Source organism: Primulina huaijiensis, chromosome 6, assembly GCF_012295235.1.
Source record: "Primulina huaijiensis isolate GDHJ02 chromosome 6, ASM1229523v2, whole genome shotgun sequence".
In the NCBI taxonomy this organism is placed as follows: Eukaryota; Viridiplantae; Streptophyta; class Magnoliopsida; order Lamiales; family Gesneriaceae; genus Primulina; species Primulina huaijiensis.
In genome coordinates, this window is record NC_133311.1 from 22,041,605 (window position 1) to 22,061,708 (window position 20,104).

A 20,104-nucleotide genomic window follows, 5' to 3' on the forward strand; every position below is an offset into this window, starting at 1 on the left:
CATCCCATCCCAAACTTGGAATCCCGATGCCAGCTGAGTTATAAGTCATTGACAAAAACAAATTTTGAATATTTGAATCCTCGGGACCAATCGATTTTTAAACATACACTTTTTTTTTTTTTATAAAAGATCATATGGTGACAAGTTGTTGTGTCTTCGCTGTTTGTTTTTAGTTGAATTGTGTAAGTTGTGTACGTATAAAACTTTGAAGTGAAAATCTATTAAATCTTGGATTGAATTTTATAAGCTTTTACGGTTAAATTTCAAATTGTGAACTCAATTTGAGATTTCAAGTTTAAATTTTGTATGCAAACACATGAAGAGATTTAAAATATTGAATTTATATATCTAAGTTATAACGCTTAAAATTTGGAAAAATTGGAAGTTCAGACGATAATCCAATGATAAGTGAAGTGATGGACTTGGATAATACAATGTTGTCAAATTTGATAATAATGTTCAATGTTTGAATTATTTAAGCAAGTACGATTAATCCAAATTTAGCAAGATATAAAATCTTGAATTCAGATTTATAAGTTTATATAACTTAGAATTTGATAAATTTATAAATTCTATAAGCAAATGCACTTAAATCCAAACTTAATAAGATATAAAATCTTGCATTTAAAATTTTAAGTTATGACGCTTAGAATTTATAAAGTTATATTTACCCAAAGATTGAGGAAGAAGTCTAATAGTAAATAAACTATATTTTTAAATAAGAACAATGCAAGAAAAATGATGTAATTCATTTTCACTTGTCACAATGTCATAAAGTCCAATAAATAATTCGAAGTGCGAGGGTGACTTATTTAAGGTAGAAATATCATATTAAAATATGACATGAAATTAAATGAACAATGATAAGTCTAAACATGTACGTCGAATACAGAATACCGTGCTAAACTTGATATCTAGTCATGTTATCATTTTTTATTGATTGAAATCATAAGATAACTTAATGGATCCGTTATAAATAGCTTTTAATATATATAAAGTATAAAGCTTGTCAAGATTAATAAGCTTAAAATTTATAAAATAAAGTTTTCATAGTGACAACCAATCTTGTGGATTGGAAATCCCAAGATCTTAGTTTAACGAGACAACTAAATTATAAGAACTTGTGCTAGTACTTGGAAATTACTCTAGTCTCATTCATAGAACGGAAAATGTTGTTTTCTACAAATATAGTGATTAGCTTGTAAAAGGCATAATTCTAAGCAGAATTCTGCAAAAAAAATTATCATAATGGTGTCTTATGATGGTTTCTAAATGTTTTATGGACCAAGAAACACCCGTATGAATTGAAAAACTTGTCCCTTCATAATAATAAAAGCAAATAGAGATGCTTAGATAATTTAAATATAATTTCTAGAAGAGAATTATGCAAAAATATTGCTTTCAAATTGTGTGTCTTCTTCTTATTTCTTCTAGACAAGATAGAATTTATATCATTTCATGGTTATGAAGTTTGTGATTTGTAGTGCTATTATCAAAAGTTGAAAATCGTTGTATCTTGGGAGATAAATGTCATATCCCTTGAGCACCAAATATTACGCAAATTCGTTTAAGGACAAAAAGATCTCTCTTGACTCGACTTAAAATTTTCTAACCTTATTTTTTAGCATTGTCGTCTTCAAATTATAAATATCGTGAATGGTTTATTGAAGTATCCATAACAACACATGACTATATATAAGAATAAATGTGGATAACTATATATGAAACAATAATGGTATGTTTTGTTAGGTTATTGGATTTATGTCGATAAATAATATCGTGATTATTAAAATATTTTAGTATAATATTTAATAAATAATAAGTTATATAGTTTGATTAAATAGACTTGAGATAATATGACAAATTACAATTTTATGGTAGCCAATAATTAATATATATGAGACCGGGCGCTTGGCTCAGTGGTCTCACATAATAATTCTTCGTGTATAGACTCGAGTTCGAGTCCTCCCCAACTCTAGATTAGAATTTTAAAAAAAAAATAATATATCTAAATAAAAGAAAGATACTACGGATAATAATTTAGTTTTTCATTAATTGTAACAACACATTAATAAATTTTATTATTTAAATAATTTAGTGTTATGGACTACACCAAATGCAACCAAAAATCAACATTCCTCGGGAACTAGGCAAAAATATTTCTGGAGAACCAAATGATATAATTTATGAACTGAAAATGATATCTTCCCGTTCTTAAATTTGGCTGAATCACGCCGAAACAGAAATGGCTGAATCATGCTAAGAAAAATATAGAGAAGAAAAGGAAAGACTGAATCGTCGCTCTAAGTATTTATTTATTAATATTTTAATATTACAAAACATGAATTATTCAGAATTAAATATATTTGAAATACACGACACCACACGCACACAAGGCCACTCTATATCTTCTCAACAATTCCAAATCCTCTGCTCTTCTTCCATTTGTTGACAATTCAGAAAAGATACCAGGACAAGAATTGATGGCATTCAAGATTATTTGACATAAAAAATACTGCCCCAGGAAAAAAAATGCAACTTTTGGCGTTTCAGGTACCCCGGGTTTTTGTAGCATCAAGAAATGTGAGCAAGAACGAGCTCCGTCCTATATTTGCTTACATTAATTCACCACCCTTCCCTCCTTCATTGAACAGCAAAAAAATTGCTCAGTCTTCATCTTCATGTGAGTTCTTTCAACTATTTTCAGTCTGACTGTTCTTATTCAGCTTAAAGATTGAATCTTTTATTTGTTCTTTATTTATTCTGCTTAGGTAATGAGTGGACCGATCTTTATGAATTCTTGTGTGCTTCTCCTCATATTTATTGAAATTGGGCTGCTAAAATTTAAAATTGCAGTAGGGATGGTGGTGTTGAGGTATATTGCAGATGGAATGTGCTTATAGGAAGTGAATTAATCTTGACGACGGAAAGCCGTAGTTGTATTCATTCTTTCTCACATTGTAAAATGCAAGTAATATAACTTAAATAGATTTTCTATTGATATTCTTGTGCTTAACTGATTTGGTAACTTTTTGCGGTAGATTGGATGTCTGACCTTGATTGTGGAAATCCATATTATGATTTAGTTTCCACCATGGATATCAACAAGTATGTTCCAAGTACTCTCAAATCCTGCTCTGTTTTCTCTTCACAAAATTATCTAACTCTAAACGTGTTTCTTTTGACATTTCGGTTCATGTTTTTAAGTCCTTGGTACTGATGGCTGTGATAAATTCTCTTCAAGAACGCTGAATAGATTTCTGCTTTATCATTATACTGAAAACACCAGTTCCTAAGGATTGTTAAGCCTCAAGAATCATGTGGTCACAACTATTTTATTTATTGTTTTTATTTTTTGTGGATGATTCTCTAAACAAGTTGACCAATAATTATATTTCAAGGTCGTAACTTGATGTGTTCATGTTTATCAGACACTTTCTTCAGACATTAGTATCACTGATACTTTCTGAATGATTTAAACTTTTGGTCAAGATAGACAAGAAGCTTTTTTGTCAATGAGAGTGTCACATTTCAGTCTGGTGGTGATAGCAACCTTTTCACAGTATGTTATAGGGAGGCACCACAGCTATGTGTGAGGCGCATAACAATCAAGGCTCATTCATTAAATGTCGGAACTGGATCTGGAGGCTATGAAGAAAATCAAGAAAACCGCAAAGAAAGTTTCTCCAGTGGCGGAGCTCACATTAATCCTTCATCTAAAATGTTTGTGATCTTTGGGTGTTCTTTCTTTAATAATTTTCAGTTAGCGCTGAGATTATTTGTAGGAAAAAGTCTTGCGAAATTGATGGCATGGTCGAATAAAATCTGGAAAGACTCATTCTTCTGGAAAATAGTCTCTTCGCCAATTATACTAGATGTGTTATGGATTGTTGGGGAGTGAAGTATCTGGCTTTTCCCTTGTTTTTACTCATTCTCATATACAAGCTCATTTTTTATTAATAATAATAATCACTCATTGATGCAAAATTTGACATTCTTATGACATAACCCACTTTAACTACTTCATAAGCTGAATCAAAAATGAAAGTTAACAATCCAGAGAGTAATTATTTTTAATTGACATTCATGTATAAGAAATAAATATACATAGCTTAGTGTCTGTAAAACACTGATTCTTATGTCAATTTTTTTCTTCTTACAAATCGGCACGTGCACATGTATTTGTTAAGGATGATCCAACTGTAATTCTGTCCTTGTCTTGTCTAATATAATTAACTTCTCATGAATGGCAGCGAGGCATCTCCTGATCGAATCCCTTATCCTATCTCAATTGCTCTTGTTCTTTTTGCGTGCGGTTTGGTATTTTTACTGATTGCCTTTGGGAGAGGGCCTTCATCAATATTGCCAGCAATCGCAAAATCAGGATTCACTGCTGCATTTTCTTTGATATTTGTTTCTGAGATAGGAGACAAGGTAAAACACAGCAAAATTTGAAGTAAGTTTCATCTGTACATATTACTGAACGTACGCTAGCATAGAACAGAAACAAGTAGAAAATTCATTAACTAGAAGCAAAATTAGCCCATATTCAGCTGCTTTTAATTTTCTTTTTCGTTTAGGCAAACTATCAGGTACATTAGCTTCAATAAAATACAAAATGCAATCTCTTCATACTTGTGGTGAATTATGGCTTAGAAAAAATAGTACCTAATGTTCATGGATATAGAGCGCGACACACAAAATGTATAATATATTTGCATAGGGAAATTCATGCGTTGTCTGTGATATCGTCTCTATACTGTGTCGGTTTCGATTGTTTCATTATTACAAACTTGTGCTTCTGAGTCATTTGAAATATTATGTATTTCTAAGAAGCATAAACAGAGGTGAGGGGACACAGTGTCCTTCACCCGAGATGAAAATTCTTCAAATTTTAGTGGAACTTTTCTAAAATCAAAAGTTTTGTTCTCTAAGATTTAGTAAATTTATCCCCCTCGTTAAAATTCTGACTCCACCTTGAATTTAAGGTTTCTGATAAATTTGGTGATTAGTCAAGTGTTTTAGGTTAAAGTATTTATTCCTTATATCTTCTTTTGTTGTCTGGACTTTATGTTAATTCAAGTATTCAACTACTTTACGTTTCTGCATACTGACAGATATCGCTCCACTCAAAATTTAACGTTTGATTTTGCAGACTTTTTTTATTGCTGCACTCTTGGCCATGCAGTATGAGAAAATTCTGGTGTGAATTCCTCTTGCTCTCTCTTGCCCTGTGCTTACCCTTTTTTGTTTGTCTCAATCTTCATTATGCATCTGCAAGTATGAATTATGCACTTTTACTCAATTCCCATATGCATGAGCTAGTCTTGAATCTGAATTATGATTTGTTTTTGGCTTGCATATAATGGAAGTGTTTTGTGCTGCTAGCATGTACCTTGAAAATTTATGGTGTGAAAATAAGTTCGGAACTTGGCTCAGAAATCTTGAACTTAGCTTCGTCTCACAATAAAGAGGAGACAACTCAGTTCAATCATTTTCTTTGATGGGGCCAAAGACTAGAAAGGGATCACACATATTTGTGAATAAGCTGATGTATTAGTGTCTCCAAACATATAGAAGTAACCAGTCAATGCAGGAAGATAATTTTTTGAATGCATGATCGTACTGCTCGATGCAAAAGCTGTTGAAAGCAAAAAAGAAATGAAAAAAATATCAAGTGTCTCATATTTTGAATGCCATCTTCTCTCCTCAATTTCTGTGCCGCTGAGTATAATTTAATGAGTTATTTGTGGTTCTGTGATCTTGAAAATTGTAGTTTTGATAATTAAGTTCGCCTCACCCATATGGAGCACTTAAACAAGGTTAATTTTTATATGAATTGGCTCATGGAGTAGTAGCATTCTAAATCCACAGAACTTCATGCATGTACATTATTTTGTTTGAATCATTAGTTTTGCTGATAGAATTTGACAGAGAATTGTTCTCACTTCCATTAACTGTTGACAGGTCCTTTTGGGATCAATGGGTGCTCTATCACTTATGACTATCCTATCTGTCATAATTGGTCGGATATTTCACTCGGTGCCCGCTCAATTTCAAACAAGTAAGCAGTAGCTCTTACACATGCACTCCCTCCCCCAACACACATATCAAAGGATATACGTGGAGGAGGATTGTGCCTAACCTCCGGCAAAATTAAAGGTATCAGGGTGTAAAGTGTTGCCAGCATAAATATAGCGTGATTGAGGGATTCATGAAGGAGCAACTGAGCAAGTGAAACGTGGGAAGCCTGAATTTTCTTATCAATGGAAAAGATTTAAAAAACTTGTGAATGCACAAATTTGTTGACGGTGTAAGCTCAATAAAAAGGACTCCAGTTATCATGGATAATATTAGTTTTAAGAAATTCTTGGGGATATTTAATTTTCTTAATGTCCGTGGTGCAGTTCGGCGTCAAACTCCAATTTTTTGTTCATTCCTTTCATTTACAATCTGAACTACAGCATGTTCTCTGCCAAACTTGCCCGGTGTCTTTTCCATTTGTTTTCTCATCTTGGCAACTCAATCGTTCGATTTGCTGGTGTAAATTTCTTGCTCCTACAAATGAAAATTGAAATGTGACAATTGCTAGATATTTAACTAAATTTGCATCAATTATAACTTAAAACTGAGTTAGATCACTCACCGCCATGAAAATCGCATTTTGTCTGCCATCCTATACTTCTTGCAGAAATGGCTGCTGATAATTAGTTATTACATGAACAGCCTTGCCAATTGGAGAATATGCTGCAGTAGCCCTACTGATGTTCTTTGGTCTTAAATCAATTAAACATGCATGGGACCTTCCATCCACAGTAGCCAAAACTGATGATCAAGGCAACAAAGAATCTGATGAATTTTCCGAAGCTGAAGAACTTGTTAAGGAAAAGGTAATTCTCCTGAATTGGAACAATTTTTTGGCTTCTATTTGAGTTTCGGTGAACATCTTCTACCTTCGACATGTATGCAGGCGTCGAAGCGTCTTTCAAATCCGCTTGAGGTTCTGTGGAAGTCTTTTAGCCTTATATTCTTTGCTGTAAGCATTTCTTTTTACCAATAAAATATTTACCGTGACAGTGAATATATAGTTATTTTTCCCAAAGGATATCAACCTTCTTAAAAGTTGAAATCAATGTAAACCATTCAAATGTTTGAGATGGTTCATTTTTAATTCATTATTTTCGACTCTGGTTATGCGTGTTTTGGTGCCAAAACAACTCTACCTCCGTTCACTGAAGGAATTTGCGAGACTGAAATTTCAATTTTATCAAAACAATGCTAAATTTGAAAAAGAAAAACAGAGAAAGAAAGGTTAATTTCAAGTCTTTGCACGCCTTAGTTGCAAACTTCTTCGTATATGCTATTTGTGTCTTATCTAAGTTCCTCACACGCGCCTCTAAAATGTGCTAAAACCTCCTTATATGTTCCCACTTTGAATTCATGTTTAGTTGCTTCTACTGCAATATTAATCTTACTCTCAGTCACCTTTAAATATATTTTCTCCTATCGACAAAAGTAAATGGAAATTTCGACTGATTGCATTGCGTCTCGCTTGTAGGAATGGGGAGACCGTTCGATGTTAGCAACAATAGCCCTCGGTGCAGCTCAGGTATAGGCTTCTTAAACTATCAGTTGAAGGTTTACTGTATTGTGCTCCCCAAAACTCATTATACCAATAATATTTTCTCAAATGTAGTCTCCATGGGGCGTGGCAAGTGGAGCCATCGCAGGACACTTGCTGGCAACTCTAGTTGCAATAGTTGGAGGGGCGTTCCTATCCCGCTACATTTCTGAAAAATTGGTAAAAAAAATTTCGTCTTAAAAAATTGGTGATATTTTTTATATGCTATTAACCATAGTGACTGGATCAGGTTGGATTCATCGGTGGGGCTTTGTTTTTAGTTTTTGCCTTTGCCACATTACTTGGAGTCTTTTGAATCTGAGCCGTTGCAATACCTAGAGTAAAAGAGATCGGTAAAGGGGGACAATTTCTTGGTATCAGCTACACCGTTAGTGTTGAGATCCGGATAGTTTTGATTTAATTCTGTGTAGCAGGAACACTAGATTCCGTAGCAAGGCTCGTTTGTTGCAGGACTAACGTGCAAACAGGGACGTTTACGGTTATAGAGTTGAGATTCTTGAATTTAATGGAGTTTTGAACCTGAAAATTTACCTGCATGTAATCTGATTTGGTTCTTCGCAACATGGACGTGTTGTGGTGTACCTTTTTACAACGTTCCCCGAAGTTCGATTAATTGAATGATGATACCCTTTAATTTTTTATGAATTTTCTATTTATGCAATTGCTTTCCTTTTTTCTTTCTCGCTCTCTTTTTAACTGTATACGTAACGTGCACGTTGCAATGCTTATACATTGGGTGGCAACATCACAAGATCAAGATTCAAGAGAACAAAGATGTTTTTGCTCCAAACAAGCTTAACATCTTAAAAACTAATGGGATTTTCTAAACATTTTTTACATTGTTCTACTTGATGTGACATAAAATTCCTTCGAAGAAAAGACATTTATAACGTGAAATTGGTCAGAGAACGCAAGGAAATTATTTCAGAAGCCAGAGGTCAATTACACAAACACTAAGCCGGAGGCAGATAATATTATTGATATGTACCTTGTGTCCGTGTAGCCTCCGAACAAGGGATTAATACATGATATTAGAATCGTATACGGACAAACTACACCAATTCATACAAACCCAGGCCAAAGTTAATATCTAACTACAAACATCAAAAGGGCAAGTACCTGTAAATTACTCTTGCACAAACCATATCAACACATCCAGAAGCAACCTCCTTCAAGCTTTGATTTTGAATCTTCCCACCAGCTAACGAGCCAGTAAAAGATTGTTGTTATCTCCCCACTGGTTATGAAGCCAACAAAAGATGGTGATCCATGGGTGCCAGATTTTAATCCATACCACTGGCAAGGGGTAACTTGAGCAAAAGCATCAGCTCCTTCTACAATGTTTGAAAGTGATGAAATTACTGTAATTACCTTCTTCTGCCATAGTAAATGCCAGCACCTGAATGATACAAATGTCTATGCCTTGGCCCAGAAGTCCTATTCTGTCCATCCAAAGTATTGCCTCGGTTCACAACTCTGCCTCCACTTTGAGTCCAACTTGGTGGTTGTGTCCCTCCATGGAGTTCCTCTTCTTCTCTATCGTTGTATTCTAAAACGAGCCGTTTAATGTCTTGTTTTTCTTCAAGCTCAGCTGCCTCTTTCTGTTTGGTACCCTGAACCAAGGAGCAATCATGGGGAATATACATTTGTTTTGTCTGTTGCTTGTTCCCACGCTTCACGAGAACTTTCACCCGCACCTCCTTAGCTTCTCCAGTTCCTTCATCAGTCGTCTCGTCGCCACTTTCTCCTTCGATTCCTCTCCCGTGGTGTTCCCTAGTGGAACCCTCAAACACATTCATTGGCAACATCATGTTTATCGTTGGGCGAGAGCGCATTTCCAACTTTCTCGAATCCAAGCTCTCCTGCTCACATCCAATACGTAATTTTTAGAGATGGGATGCTCCTATTGTTCATTCTTGCCTATACACTAGTGAACAAGTGGGTAGAACTTTTAAAGCTTCATCTCGTTTGCGTTGTTACTAACGCTACTGGGAATGCATAACTGAGAGTTAAAAGACACTAGTTTGAAACAGTACCTGCATTAAAGCCCGCAGTTCTTGATCAAAATCAGCCACCTCCTGAGGGTCTACCACTGCCACCTTCTGCCTGACATGTACCTCATCATCTTCATCTGAAGCAGGATCGCCTACTTCCTCGTAATCATCCTCACTTTCACAACCGTCATCTTGATTTTCTCCATCCGATTCTTCATCATCACGATCAACGTGCTCAACAGTGTCACTCCCAGAATCGCTATCCGTCTCCCCAACAATTTCTTGATACAAATCATCATTTTCCTCGGTGCCATTAACAAGATTTTGACCATTCGTGGATAAAGAACTAGAACTCGTCCTGCTATGAGGTTTTTGTGAGTCTGAATATTTCTCATTCCGAGCCTTCTCAGATGAAACTCTATGTTCATGCTCTTCAAGTTCAATTAGAGCGTTATTAACCTCCTCCAAAGATGAGTGTCGAGTCATCTTTGGGCGCAAATCAGCAAACATATCCTGAAAAATTCTCAATTTATAAAGTGAGATGATAAATTAAAGGAATGAAAGAAAAGTAAAGAGGACTAACATTTCTAACTTGTGTGCTTCAGTAACATCAGAAAAATTCTCTAAAAAGAAAGATTAAACTAGAACCAGTTTCACATTAAATATTATACTATGCATCGGAAATGATCCATCCAACTTTGGCCAATAGTAAATCACATAAATATGTAACCCAGGGGCCAATAGAGGGAGGGAGGAAGTATTAGACGTGCTCTCAGGTCTATGATTAAAAAAAGGTATTCCCAGACCTTTTGCATTTCCATAGTTCGTGTTTCTATCATACAAGTCACGCATGGCAATCTGAGAAATGCAACTATTCTGGTTGACATAATAACTCACATTGCCAAAATGAAGATATAGCCAAAAAGTAATAATGTCAGTATACAGACCTGCAGGTCAAACTCAATATCTAGGGGAATGGAACCTTTGCTCAGTATGTATCGTTGAAAATGAATCAAGAACCGATCAAGCTTTCTTTTCGATGAACCTCTATCAAAATAATGCCCACATGTCTGGAGAAGAGTGATAATTATTCTTATACGAAAGCAGTCCTCTGGAGGATCAAGTATATCTTGCTGGTATCATAACAATAGAGCCTCTCATCAGATACAGTTAAAATCCAATCTAATACATCTGTAGAGGGACAATGGTAGTTAACCATGAAAAACTGAATTACTGAAATGCAATAAAACACAAATCATGTTCAATATTTGATTTTGAACATACTCACAAGCAATATTAGCTATAGGGAGAACATCAGATTATAAATATTTCCACATTAAAAGGAGAGATATGTCAGTAAAGGACTTCACGCCCACAGATTTCACTCTTCAACACTCTGAAATGTTCCACTTACTTAATAGACGAGTAAATATTACAAGTGTACATGTGATGAAAAAAGTTGACATGTTCATCTAGATTTTTGCTGAATCAAATCCAAGACACTATCAATTGCATTTTTATTTAAACCTTTCTAGTTTTATGCTGTAGAAATCTAACCACCTGAGTAATGATTAGTGAATTGGGTCAGAGACCAAATAACAAACAAATGCTTATAGCAAAAATAGGCCTTTGATGAGAAAATGGACAGAAATTTTGTAATGTCTGTGACAGGAATTAAAGAAGAATTAAACCTGTAACAAAAGGAAATATATATGCACCAAGCGTAAAAAAGACATGGAAGACTGAAAATTGGATCCATACCTCCATAGTTCCATGCCCAAAATCAAGAGTAAGATAGAGAGTATCAAAAATAACAGATGAATCTACAAGTTCATAGTTGTACAGTTCGCCCAAGAACCGCATAAATGCAACACGTTTTTGCTGCATTCCATAGTCATTCAACTCCAACCCTAGCCTAATTTCCTCCAAAACCTGAATGCAAAATAGAAACAGCATAGCTTATTATAATTCCTACCAACTGAAATCTCTACAACAAAGTTATCATTCCACATAAAACACAAGAGATGCAATTACATTCATACAAACTTTTCAAAACAAAAAGCGGCACCAAAGAACAAACCTCGTCAACGACAGAAACAGCAAAATCTTCATGATATCGACTCAGACCAGCAGTAAGTGATGCAATCAAATGAATCTGGCTATATTTTCCCTTGTGAACCTTCAAAAAACACTTCAAAAGATATTCTTCACATTCACTCCAAGGCAGCTTACGTAACTGTCTTAGAACGTTCTCGATTGAAAACTTGTCAAGATCTGAGAAAAGAAGCTTCCTGATATACTGCAAAATACAGCACATACGAGGTAAAACCCACTGCCCGGTCATATAATGTGGAAAACACTAAGATATTTATAGATTAAATATACCTGATGCAAAGGAGGACGGACTTTCGAGATTCGTGCAGATCTTTCAGGTGGTTTGCACAAATAATAAGCATTTTCCACTAAAGTACTCTGACGGGGATCCAAGTTTTTGACATTTTTCAAGCGCATTAGTATCTCTAACATGTTTGACATCCGCATTGTGGTCTCTGGTGACCGATAGAGAAAGCGACCACATGTCTCAAGCAGATTGCAAGCAACATCGATACTGTGGTGAGTGAAATCATCCAAACAAGCCTGAGGTCAGCAGAAACAGTCAGCTAGTACAGAAGAGAACAGTTTCCAGCCTCAGTTTTATTTGAAAACAAAGATAATTGGCCAAGCATGAAGAGGAATTTCATTGAGTTTAATAAATTCCAGTACAAGAACAAATATATATTAACAATAAACAAACAAAAGACAAGAGTCACACCAATAGATAGGTACGAGGGATTTGGGAACGAATAAACCAATTTAGTGTATGTGGTGGCGTGAATTCCTTTCAGTTTGGTGTGAGTTACAGACTGCGAGAATCTTAAGAAAGTCCCAAAAATTTCAACACCATATTCATAACGCTTGTCTCACCATTACCTTTAGACAACTAAAAACCATTCCAGCTGGGGCAATTTTGAACTTGCAAAGTTCTCCAATAAATCTAATGTTCCTGATCTTTGTTTCGATATTCATTTGATCCTGCATTGCAATCAAAGGTATAAGAATAATGTTCAAAACCAATGCAAGGTTGCTATATTGATTATATTGACCTTCTTATTCGTCAAAGAGTTAAATTCTTCCTCCAACAACTGTAAAAGGATGGAAGAGACATCCTTCATGCAAGTAGAAAGTGTAGCAACCATGCGCGAATAGTACGGCAAGAGCTCCAAAGACGTCCTTGGGACATTAAACAAAGCCCTCACAAGCTTTTTCCTACTGGATTTTGAATTTAAATAGCAAAACTCAACCTGAAACGACAGTGAGAGACCAACGAGATATCATTTTGACATAAATGTGCTTTAAAGTAAGAAAATCCTCCATGAAGCATGAGAGAGTGAGATGAAGATTACGGTCAACTGATCAATCAGATCACGGCTCACACAGCTTGGAAGCCTATGTAGCAAAGCTTCAAGATTTGTTCCATCAAGACCTTTAACTTTGTCCTTTTCGTTTTCTCCTCGTCTTTCAGAATCCTTCTCTTTTCCTTTCCCTTTTTCGGGTTCTTTGCCCTTCTCTGTGTCCTTATCTTGTTTATCCTTTTCCTTGCCCTCTTTATCATCTGCTAAAGCTTCAGATTCAGAAGAAGCCTCTGGATTTTCCACTGTAGATATCTGATCCTTTTCTGATTCAGGAACCAAATCCTACAAAAAATTGATCTATGTTATTAGATGGAATTACCAGTATCATAAGATCACAAAGAAATGAGAACACAAATAGCTGCATCCATTTTTAACTCAAGAAGCATCTTATAGTCATAGCTACAACCCATATTGACAGATAGTGTTTCAGTGACCATAACATGTAATGAATTTATCCTTTGACAGCCAAGACATACATACAATTGTATCTTTCAAGCAGTTTGCATTGTGCAAAAAAACTAATATTCAACTAGAACGCAAATCTTCACAAAATACTACAAGTAACTTTTTTTGATCCTTGAGATCAGAGCTGCAACTATATTTTCTAATTTCAAGCAGTCCGTATTGTTCAAAGAGCTATTCCACAATTGGAACGCAAACCTTCACAAGCAATATAGATAACTATTTTGCCAATTCTCAAGCTTGTAGCCGCACTTAAATTTTCTAATACACTAGAAGTTAGGGCTTAAAAATTTTATTGCCTCTTCTCCACAACACCCACCACTCTCTCTCCCTACACAGAAACACATTCCCAATTAAAAAGGCGAAAAAAGGTATGCGGTGTCTTGGGTTTTGTGGGGGGGGGGGGGGGGACGGAGCACTAATCCTCAGGTATGATTCTCAATCGGATATGCTAATCAAGGAGTTGAGTAACAGCAAGTATTGATAAAAACACCAGGTATAATGTTAGTTAAAGTAACCTCATAAAATTCTTCTTGCATCCGGCAGCAGAAGTTAACAAAATTAACTTGAAAAGTCAACCAAGAATATTTTCGTTGGAGTTACAAAAGCAAGGTAACTTTCTTACGGTTGGTAGTTCTTGAGCCTTTGGGGATTGTTCATTCAACTTTTGTTCTGACTCTCCAAGCAAGACAGCAGGAACAAATGCTCTGGAAGGAAAAAAAACCACCAGTAATATTAGCCCTCATAAATTCATTAGAAGAGAATTCAACTTAGAAACAACCACCTAAGATCCGGTAGGCATTCGTAGAAAGCTTTAGTATCTTCATCATCCCAAAGGGCTTCAAGAGCAGAGGAATCTTTACTGGAAACAGGCGATAGAACTTCCTCTCCAGATGTGACTCTGGTTGTATGACCATCCTCTGGCATCACGGGAGGTTGCATATCAAGCGCTTCAGCTAAACTACATAAAAATACATAATAAACATTTAATCCAGTGGATCCATGGGTGAGGTGGTTGAAAACTACAGAAACAACTGAAAAACATGGCTTAAAAAAATAAAGTACGAAATCAAATGCACAAAAATGAGAATCATTGCAGATGCTGCATAATTACCTCAATGAACAAGTCTAGGACAAGTAACTTACGATGATATGCCACGACTTAGATGGTCATATGATTTACGGAGCCTTTCATAAGATGAAGCATGTTCCTCGCTCAGTTCACCTTTAGCATTCAAAATCTTCGCATTCTCATGCTCCATTTGGCGAAGTAACTGCCATTCAGGAATTGAAAGGATGATCCATTACATTTCACCACCAAAATAATTCTATCAGATGAAATTTAATTCTAAGTTCACCACCAAAAGGCGTAAAACTCCTTACAGCATGTTCGGACAGGAGAAGTTCCACAGAAGCATCATAGTAAGTTTGAAAAGTCTTCCTAAAGAATTTCTTCTGATCAGCTGTAACATTAAGTTCCTTGAAAAACTGTGGAAAATATTGTCCCCGTCACTAAAAAATTAAGTAAATCAAATATAAAGTTTCAAACTTATATGCACCAAATTCCAAAATAAGCACACAGACTCATCCAATTACTCCCCCAGTATGGATTGAGCACTATTTATCTTTTTGAAACAATAGTCAATCATCCTAATCAACTATCATATTTGAGATTTGAAACTTTATATAAAACCAATATCTTGTGACATGACACACATAAACATTTTGAATCCCGACTCAGAGCGAGTAGATTTAAATGCGTGATACTAAGAACATCCACTAATGACAACTTTAATCTCTTAAGCTCGCAAGCCAAAGAAATTAGAAGTTTGAAGATAAACCACAATATTCACTGTAATTCTCAGGAAAAAAGGGGTTAAAAAATATCAACCCAGACCTCCGTAACACCATCTATCAAAAGAGGTAAGAATTCTGGACAACTTCTATAATTGAATTACAATCACATTAAAATAGAATTGCTAAGTGTATGCAATAGAAAGGTTACAGAACAGAACATTTCAGTCACATAATTAATTGGGTAGTGGATTATGAACATTCAACCAGGTGGAGCCACATGCATCAATTGAAAAGGACAATTAACCAGAGACATCAGCACAGCAGAATACATTTCAAATAATGATTCAATTGATGAATCTGAAAAAATCTTATGAGTGGTGTACCTCTTCCAGAATATCAAATCCAGTTAGTGGAAGCCCAAGCAGAAATCTTCCCTGCCGTGCAAAACTACAGAGAAGAGACAAATTTGTCTGGGTTGCATCACGATCCTTCAAATGCTCAGTGCTAGTGAGATCCTTAATGATATTTATGAAGACGCTACAATCTTCCATAACTCCAACAAAGTAAAGTTCCAATAGAAGTTTTAGAGTACTCCGCTTCTTCATAGACCTTGAATTTTTGTCTGTATCTAAATCCTCGACAGACTTTCCCGGCGCAAAAACTTTAGTGAGACCTTGAACTAAAGAAGGTGCAAAATCTGTGTACCTTTGATGAAGTAAAGAACAGATCTGGAGCCATAAAAATATTGTCAAGAAAACTTCTGCAATGTATTGATATTGTACAAACCCAAATGTTTAAAAACATATTAAAGTGTGCCAATGCTAGTAATTGAATTAATATTTTACCACAGTGCGGATAGGCTAGTGATTAAAATGTTTGTTTGGATCAATCTGATGAATTTAATATATTTCTAAGCACAAAGTATTTCAGACACAATTTTCAATCCAAATGCAACCTGCTATTACAAAGACTTTTCATGCTATGAATACAAATTAAAATCTTATTTATGTAGCTAAATTGAGTTCTTTTGTGTAGCATTCAGCAGAGTAAAACTCACAGGCCAAAGGGGTCAGGATATCATCTAGCATAAAGCTTCTTTCATCTCGTACAAATAACTATTCTAATATGCCTAAAATCATTTACTATAAACGTCATGTTATAATACAATGTGTTTATTTATTTAATACTTTTAGTTGGTAGAAAATTTTAAACTAATATATAACACATTAGAAAATAATATAAAATCATAGAATTTTTAAAAATGAATAATATTAAATTTAAAGCAACCATTATACGCAGAGGTGAAATGAGTAAAAAATATTTTTGTGAAATAAAATAAAAATAAGAGGATGATATCTGGTTTCATTTTCGGAGTTGGAAAATGGTACAAGGAAAGCAAACCAACCAAACCACAAGCTTCTTGAGAAAATCCATACAAGAACTAAAAGGTTCCATGAGCCCAAGCCTTTCCCATTGTGCCTCTTACTTGTGCGAGAACAGAGATGAACATTCAAAAGAAGTGAATGATATTTTTCCAAATTAAAAGGATAAGACACCTGTTATCTAGGTTATCATTCTCTCTTATTGAAATAGATAATCATCTCCATCAATGACTTTACAAGATCAATCAGAGACTAGTGGTCAAATAAATATCCCACACTAAAGAAAACGGTGAAAGGGAGAAGACACTGAATCAGACAGACATTTGATTAGAATAATGATATCTAAGTCACATCAGCAAGAGATGATTGACTAGTGAATAATTTAAATAAGTTTCCCATTCTATAAGATTGTACAAGAAGCTTTTTTCTCGCGAAAGTAAGAATTGGACAATTCTCATCGTGCACCTAACATGAAGACCTTGTAGTGGATCAGTCATAAAATCATTTTGAACAGTGAAAGAAAAACTAGAACCATCAACTAAGATAAAATAACTATGCACTAGTGAGGTATTTGACACCCATACTGTCCATATGGATACAAGCTTTCTGTAATTGTTCGATTTAAACGAAGAAAATACAAATACTGAAGTAAAATAAATGGACCAAAATCACCAGCTACCTGTACAGCAGGCTGTATGTCTGCAGCTTTAAGCTTTGCATCACAAATAGCAGTTACTGCTTCGCTGACAAATTTGCTCAAATTAACACCACGTAACTCATCTATTAAACCTTCTCGCTGCTCTTCATTGATCTGCTTTAATTTTTTAATAACAGCTGTGTTGCGTTTGATACTAGAATCCAATGTCCTGAGAAAACCTGAGTCTGTACGAGAAATTATAGCCAAATTAATGCTTCTATCAAGAGACATAACACCTTAAAATAATAAACAGATATCAGCATTACAATGTTCTACAAGTATTGACCAAGTTCCATGATATATTTGAGCATGAAGATGTATCCTAGTGGAAACCCACTTACAGTAAGGAAAAAAGTAAATAAAAGCTTTCGTTGAACCATGATCATAGAAGTACAGATCGCCAAGACAAAATGATACAATAAAACCAATTCTTAACAACACGTAACAAGTATAAACATTTTTTTCTGTGATAAAAAAGAAATTTCATAACTTTCTTCAATATCAAAGTTTCATTGTGTAGAGAAGTCAAGAAAACCGTCCTCTTCCTGCTTTCAGTGATTAGATGCTGAAATCTAGTCACCCTGAGTATAAAATTTACGTGAAAGCGAGAATACTTGAATAACAAACAATCTATTCTTTTCAAATGAATAAAATCTTAGAAAAACAAAATCATAACTAAAAGCTAAGAAGAAATGAAAAGGCCAATCCACTCTCGAGAAAACTATTCCCAACTCTACACTTGCCGAATCGAAATCAACACGTGAACAATAATTAAATATATCAGAAAGAGGAAACAATTAATTTTAGACACTAACAAGATTATAGTAAATTCATAAAACTAATTGCTGCAGTTGACCAATTGCTTACCTGTTCATTTGAGAAAGATAATAAATTTTCATTATAATAACTTGTTTTTATAATTTCATGTTACCACACTATTAATCATGACAGTCATCTCCATCAGCTCATCAGAGTTATAAAAGAATTCAGTCCTGTATCACATCCATTGCATAAGCAAAACAGGAATGATCTCGAATCACCCTTAATATCATATGCTTATAAAGACTAAATTATTTCCAACAGTATGCTTAAGGAAAAGGGGAGTCAACAGATACAACTTGCCAAACACCACTTACACAGTCAAAATCATGTCATATTTCAATTTGTTTAACCATGCGCACAGCTATCTATTCCATTTCAACACTTTTAAGCAAGCCGGGGATGCTAGCATGGGCTCCAGCATCAGTGCAGTTTATGGTCTGGATATCTGATCCTAAGAGCTTTGATTCCATCACCAGGGAACATATACTCCAAAGGCAGAGTTCAAAACATGAGTATGATAGCATTAATGTTTTCCGTTAGTTTGTGGAAAAATTTCTGATCATTTTATATAATTAATAGTGATGTACGCCACAAAAGGTTTCAATGAGGCAGCCTTAGAAAAATATACTCTATTTAGCAAATAGAACGACTTAGCATATGAAATGCCTAAAGGGCCATCGAAGAAGATATCATAACTCATAACTAAACTCTACAACTCTTGAAGCTATAAAATTCAACGAAATAAACTAGTCTGTCCCAAAGAAAATACTAACCAGGTCTTTCAGGTTTCAAATTACTCTGTCGCAGAGCCATTTTTGCTTCAATTGACTTCTTTAATTCCTCAAGACGAGCATTAGCTTCCTGAATCATGTTTTACGTATAGAACAATTATTTTCATAGCCTATAAGCCACCCAAAATTATGCAACAACAAACCAAAATTTGAAACTTCCAAATGTTCATTCATTAAACACATTAAAATATCACTTTTGTTGCACTTGAATCAATAAGAATAGTTGTTTCAAATGGTTCAAATATATAAATTCAGAATCAATGCCAATAATAGGTTCATTGGCATCCAATAAAAGAAGGGCAGCTCGAATCATCCACACTGTGTAACCCAAGTTCATACAGAAAAAGGGAATGATCATTCAAAGTATATTATTATAGGAAAAAAAAAAGAGGAACCAGACCTACTCATTGTGTTTTTCCTCTCTTCAAATGTTCCCGACAAATATAAATATATAGAAAAACAAATCAAAATCAGAAAATATGTAAATATAAAAGCCAACATTTCAGACTCCCCTCAGTTATATTCAAGAAAATAACACGTTGCAATGTAACGTATAGCGCAAGGATCAACAAAAAAAAAAAAAAACTTGCGTCAACTGGGTAAATTCGGAAATGTAAGATGGACGGCTAGTAAATCGTTCATTGGCCTCCAACTTAAAGCGAGGGCCACACTCGAAAACTAGGTCACATTTATCTACATTAAGTATACTCGAAATCCCCAGGGGTAAAGGCAAAAGCTCATTCCGAAGTGCGTTTTCATAGGGAAACCAAAAAACAAAAAAAGAAGAAGAATTTGACCTCATGATCGTGTCTTCCATCGTCATCATGTTTCTCATGATGTTCGCCGCCAATTTCTTCAGAGTGTTCCATTTTTGCGACAAAAGGAAACCGAATTGAGGTCTAGGGCAACGCAAATACACCGGAGGACGATCGAACGGAAGGGCAAGAGAGAGTGGAGGTTTAGAAAAGTTATGGAAAGATGGGGGCGCATTAATAATTATGTAAACTATTAAAAAATCAATTTAATTTTAAAATTTGTGATTCAACTCCCTCAATTGTGAGAGTT

General features: G+C 34.9%; 2 protein-coding genes across 2 annotated transcripts; one reads left to right on the plus strand and one right to left on the minus strand.

Annotated features, from left to right (window-relative positions):
- Nucleotides 1-2,366: 2,366 nt before the first annotated feature.
- On the plus strand, nt 2,367-8,287 carry LOC140978349 (protein PAM71-homolog, chloroplastic-like). Its single transcript, XM_073443304.1, has 10 exons — nt 2,367-2,683; nt 3,564-3,723; nt 4,254-4,434; nt 5,156-5,203; nt 5,968-6,064; nt 6,727-6,890; nt 6,971-7,036; nt 7,559-7,609; nt 7,697-7,801; nt 7,872-8,287. The coding sequence occupies exons 1-10, from the start codon at nt 2,533-2,535 to the stop codon at nt 7,935-7,937; spliced, it is 1,089 nt and encodes a 362-aa protein (XP_073299405.1). The 5' UTR covers nt 2,367-2,532; the 3' UTR covers nt 7,938-8,287.
- Nucleotides 8,288-8,510: 223 nt separating this feature from the next.
- On the minus strand, nt 8,511-20,017 carry LOC140978350 (regulator of nonsense transcripts UPF2). The gene is made up of 17 exons (XM_073443305.1): nt 19,837-20,017; nt 19,022-19,109; nt 17,409-17,611; nt 15,731-16,075; nt 14,934-15,038; nt 14,697-14,824; nt 14,335-14,511; nt 14,176-14,257; nt 13,080-13,370; nt 12,780-12,977; nt 12,607-12,708; nt 12,022-12,273; nt 11,717-11,935; nt 11,398-11,568; nt 10,584-10,769; nt 9,679-10,149; nt 8,511-9,504 (listed from the first exon to the last, which is right to left on the minus strand). The coding sequence occupies exons 1-17, from the start codon at nt 19,906-19,908 to the stop codon at nt 9,010-9,012; spliced, it is 3,585 nt and encodes a 1,194-aa protein (XP_073299406.1). The 5' UTR covers nt 19,909-20,017; the 3' UTR covers nt 8,511-9,009.
- Between the last annotated feature and the right edge of the window lie 87 nt (nt 20,018-20,104).

Coding starts and splice junctions, on each gene's coding strand:
- LOC140978349 (XM_073443304.1), top strand. CDS start 2,533: ATGCAACTTTTGGCGTTTCAGGTACCCCGGGTTTTTGTAGCATCAAGA. Junction 6,065..6,726: donor GCCCGCTCAATTTCAAACAA/GTAAGCAGTAGC, acceptor TTACATGAACAG/CCTTGCCAATTGGAGAATAT. Junction 7,037..7,558: donor TTAGCCTTATATTCTTTGCT/GTAAGCATTTCT, acceptor TCTCGCTTGTAG/GAATGGGGAGACCGTTCGAT.
- LOC140978350 (XM_073443305.1), bottom strand. CDS start 19,908: ATGGAACACTCTGAAGAAATTGGCGGCGAACATCATGAGAAACATGAT. Junction 14,258..14,334: donor GAATGCCTACCGGATCTTAG/GTGGTTGTTTCT, acceptor TTTTCCTTCCAG/AGCATTTGTTCCTGCTGTCT. Junction 12,978..13,079: donor ATCTGATTGATCAGTTGACC/GTAATCTTCATC, acceptor CTGTCGTTTCAG/GTTGAGTTTTGCTATTTAAA.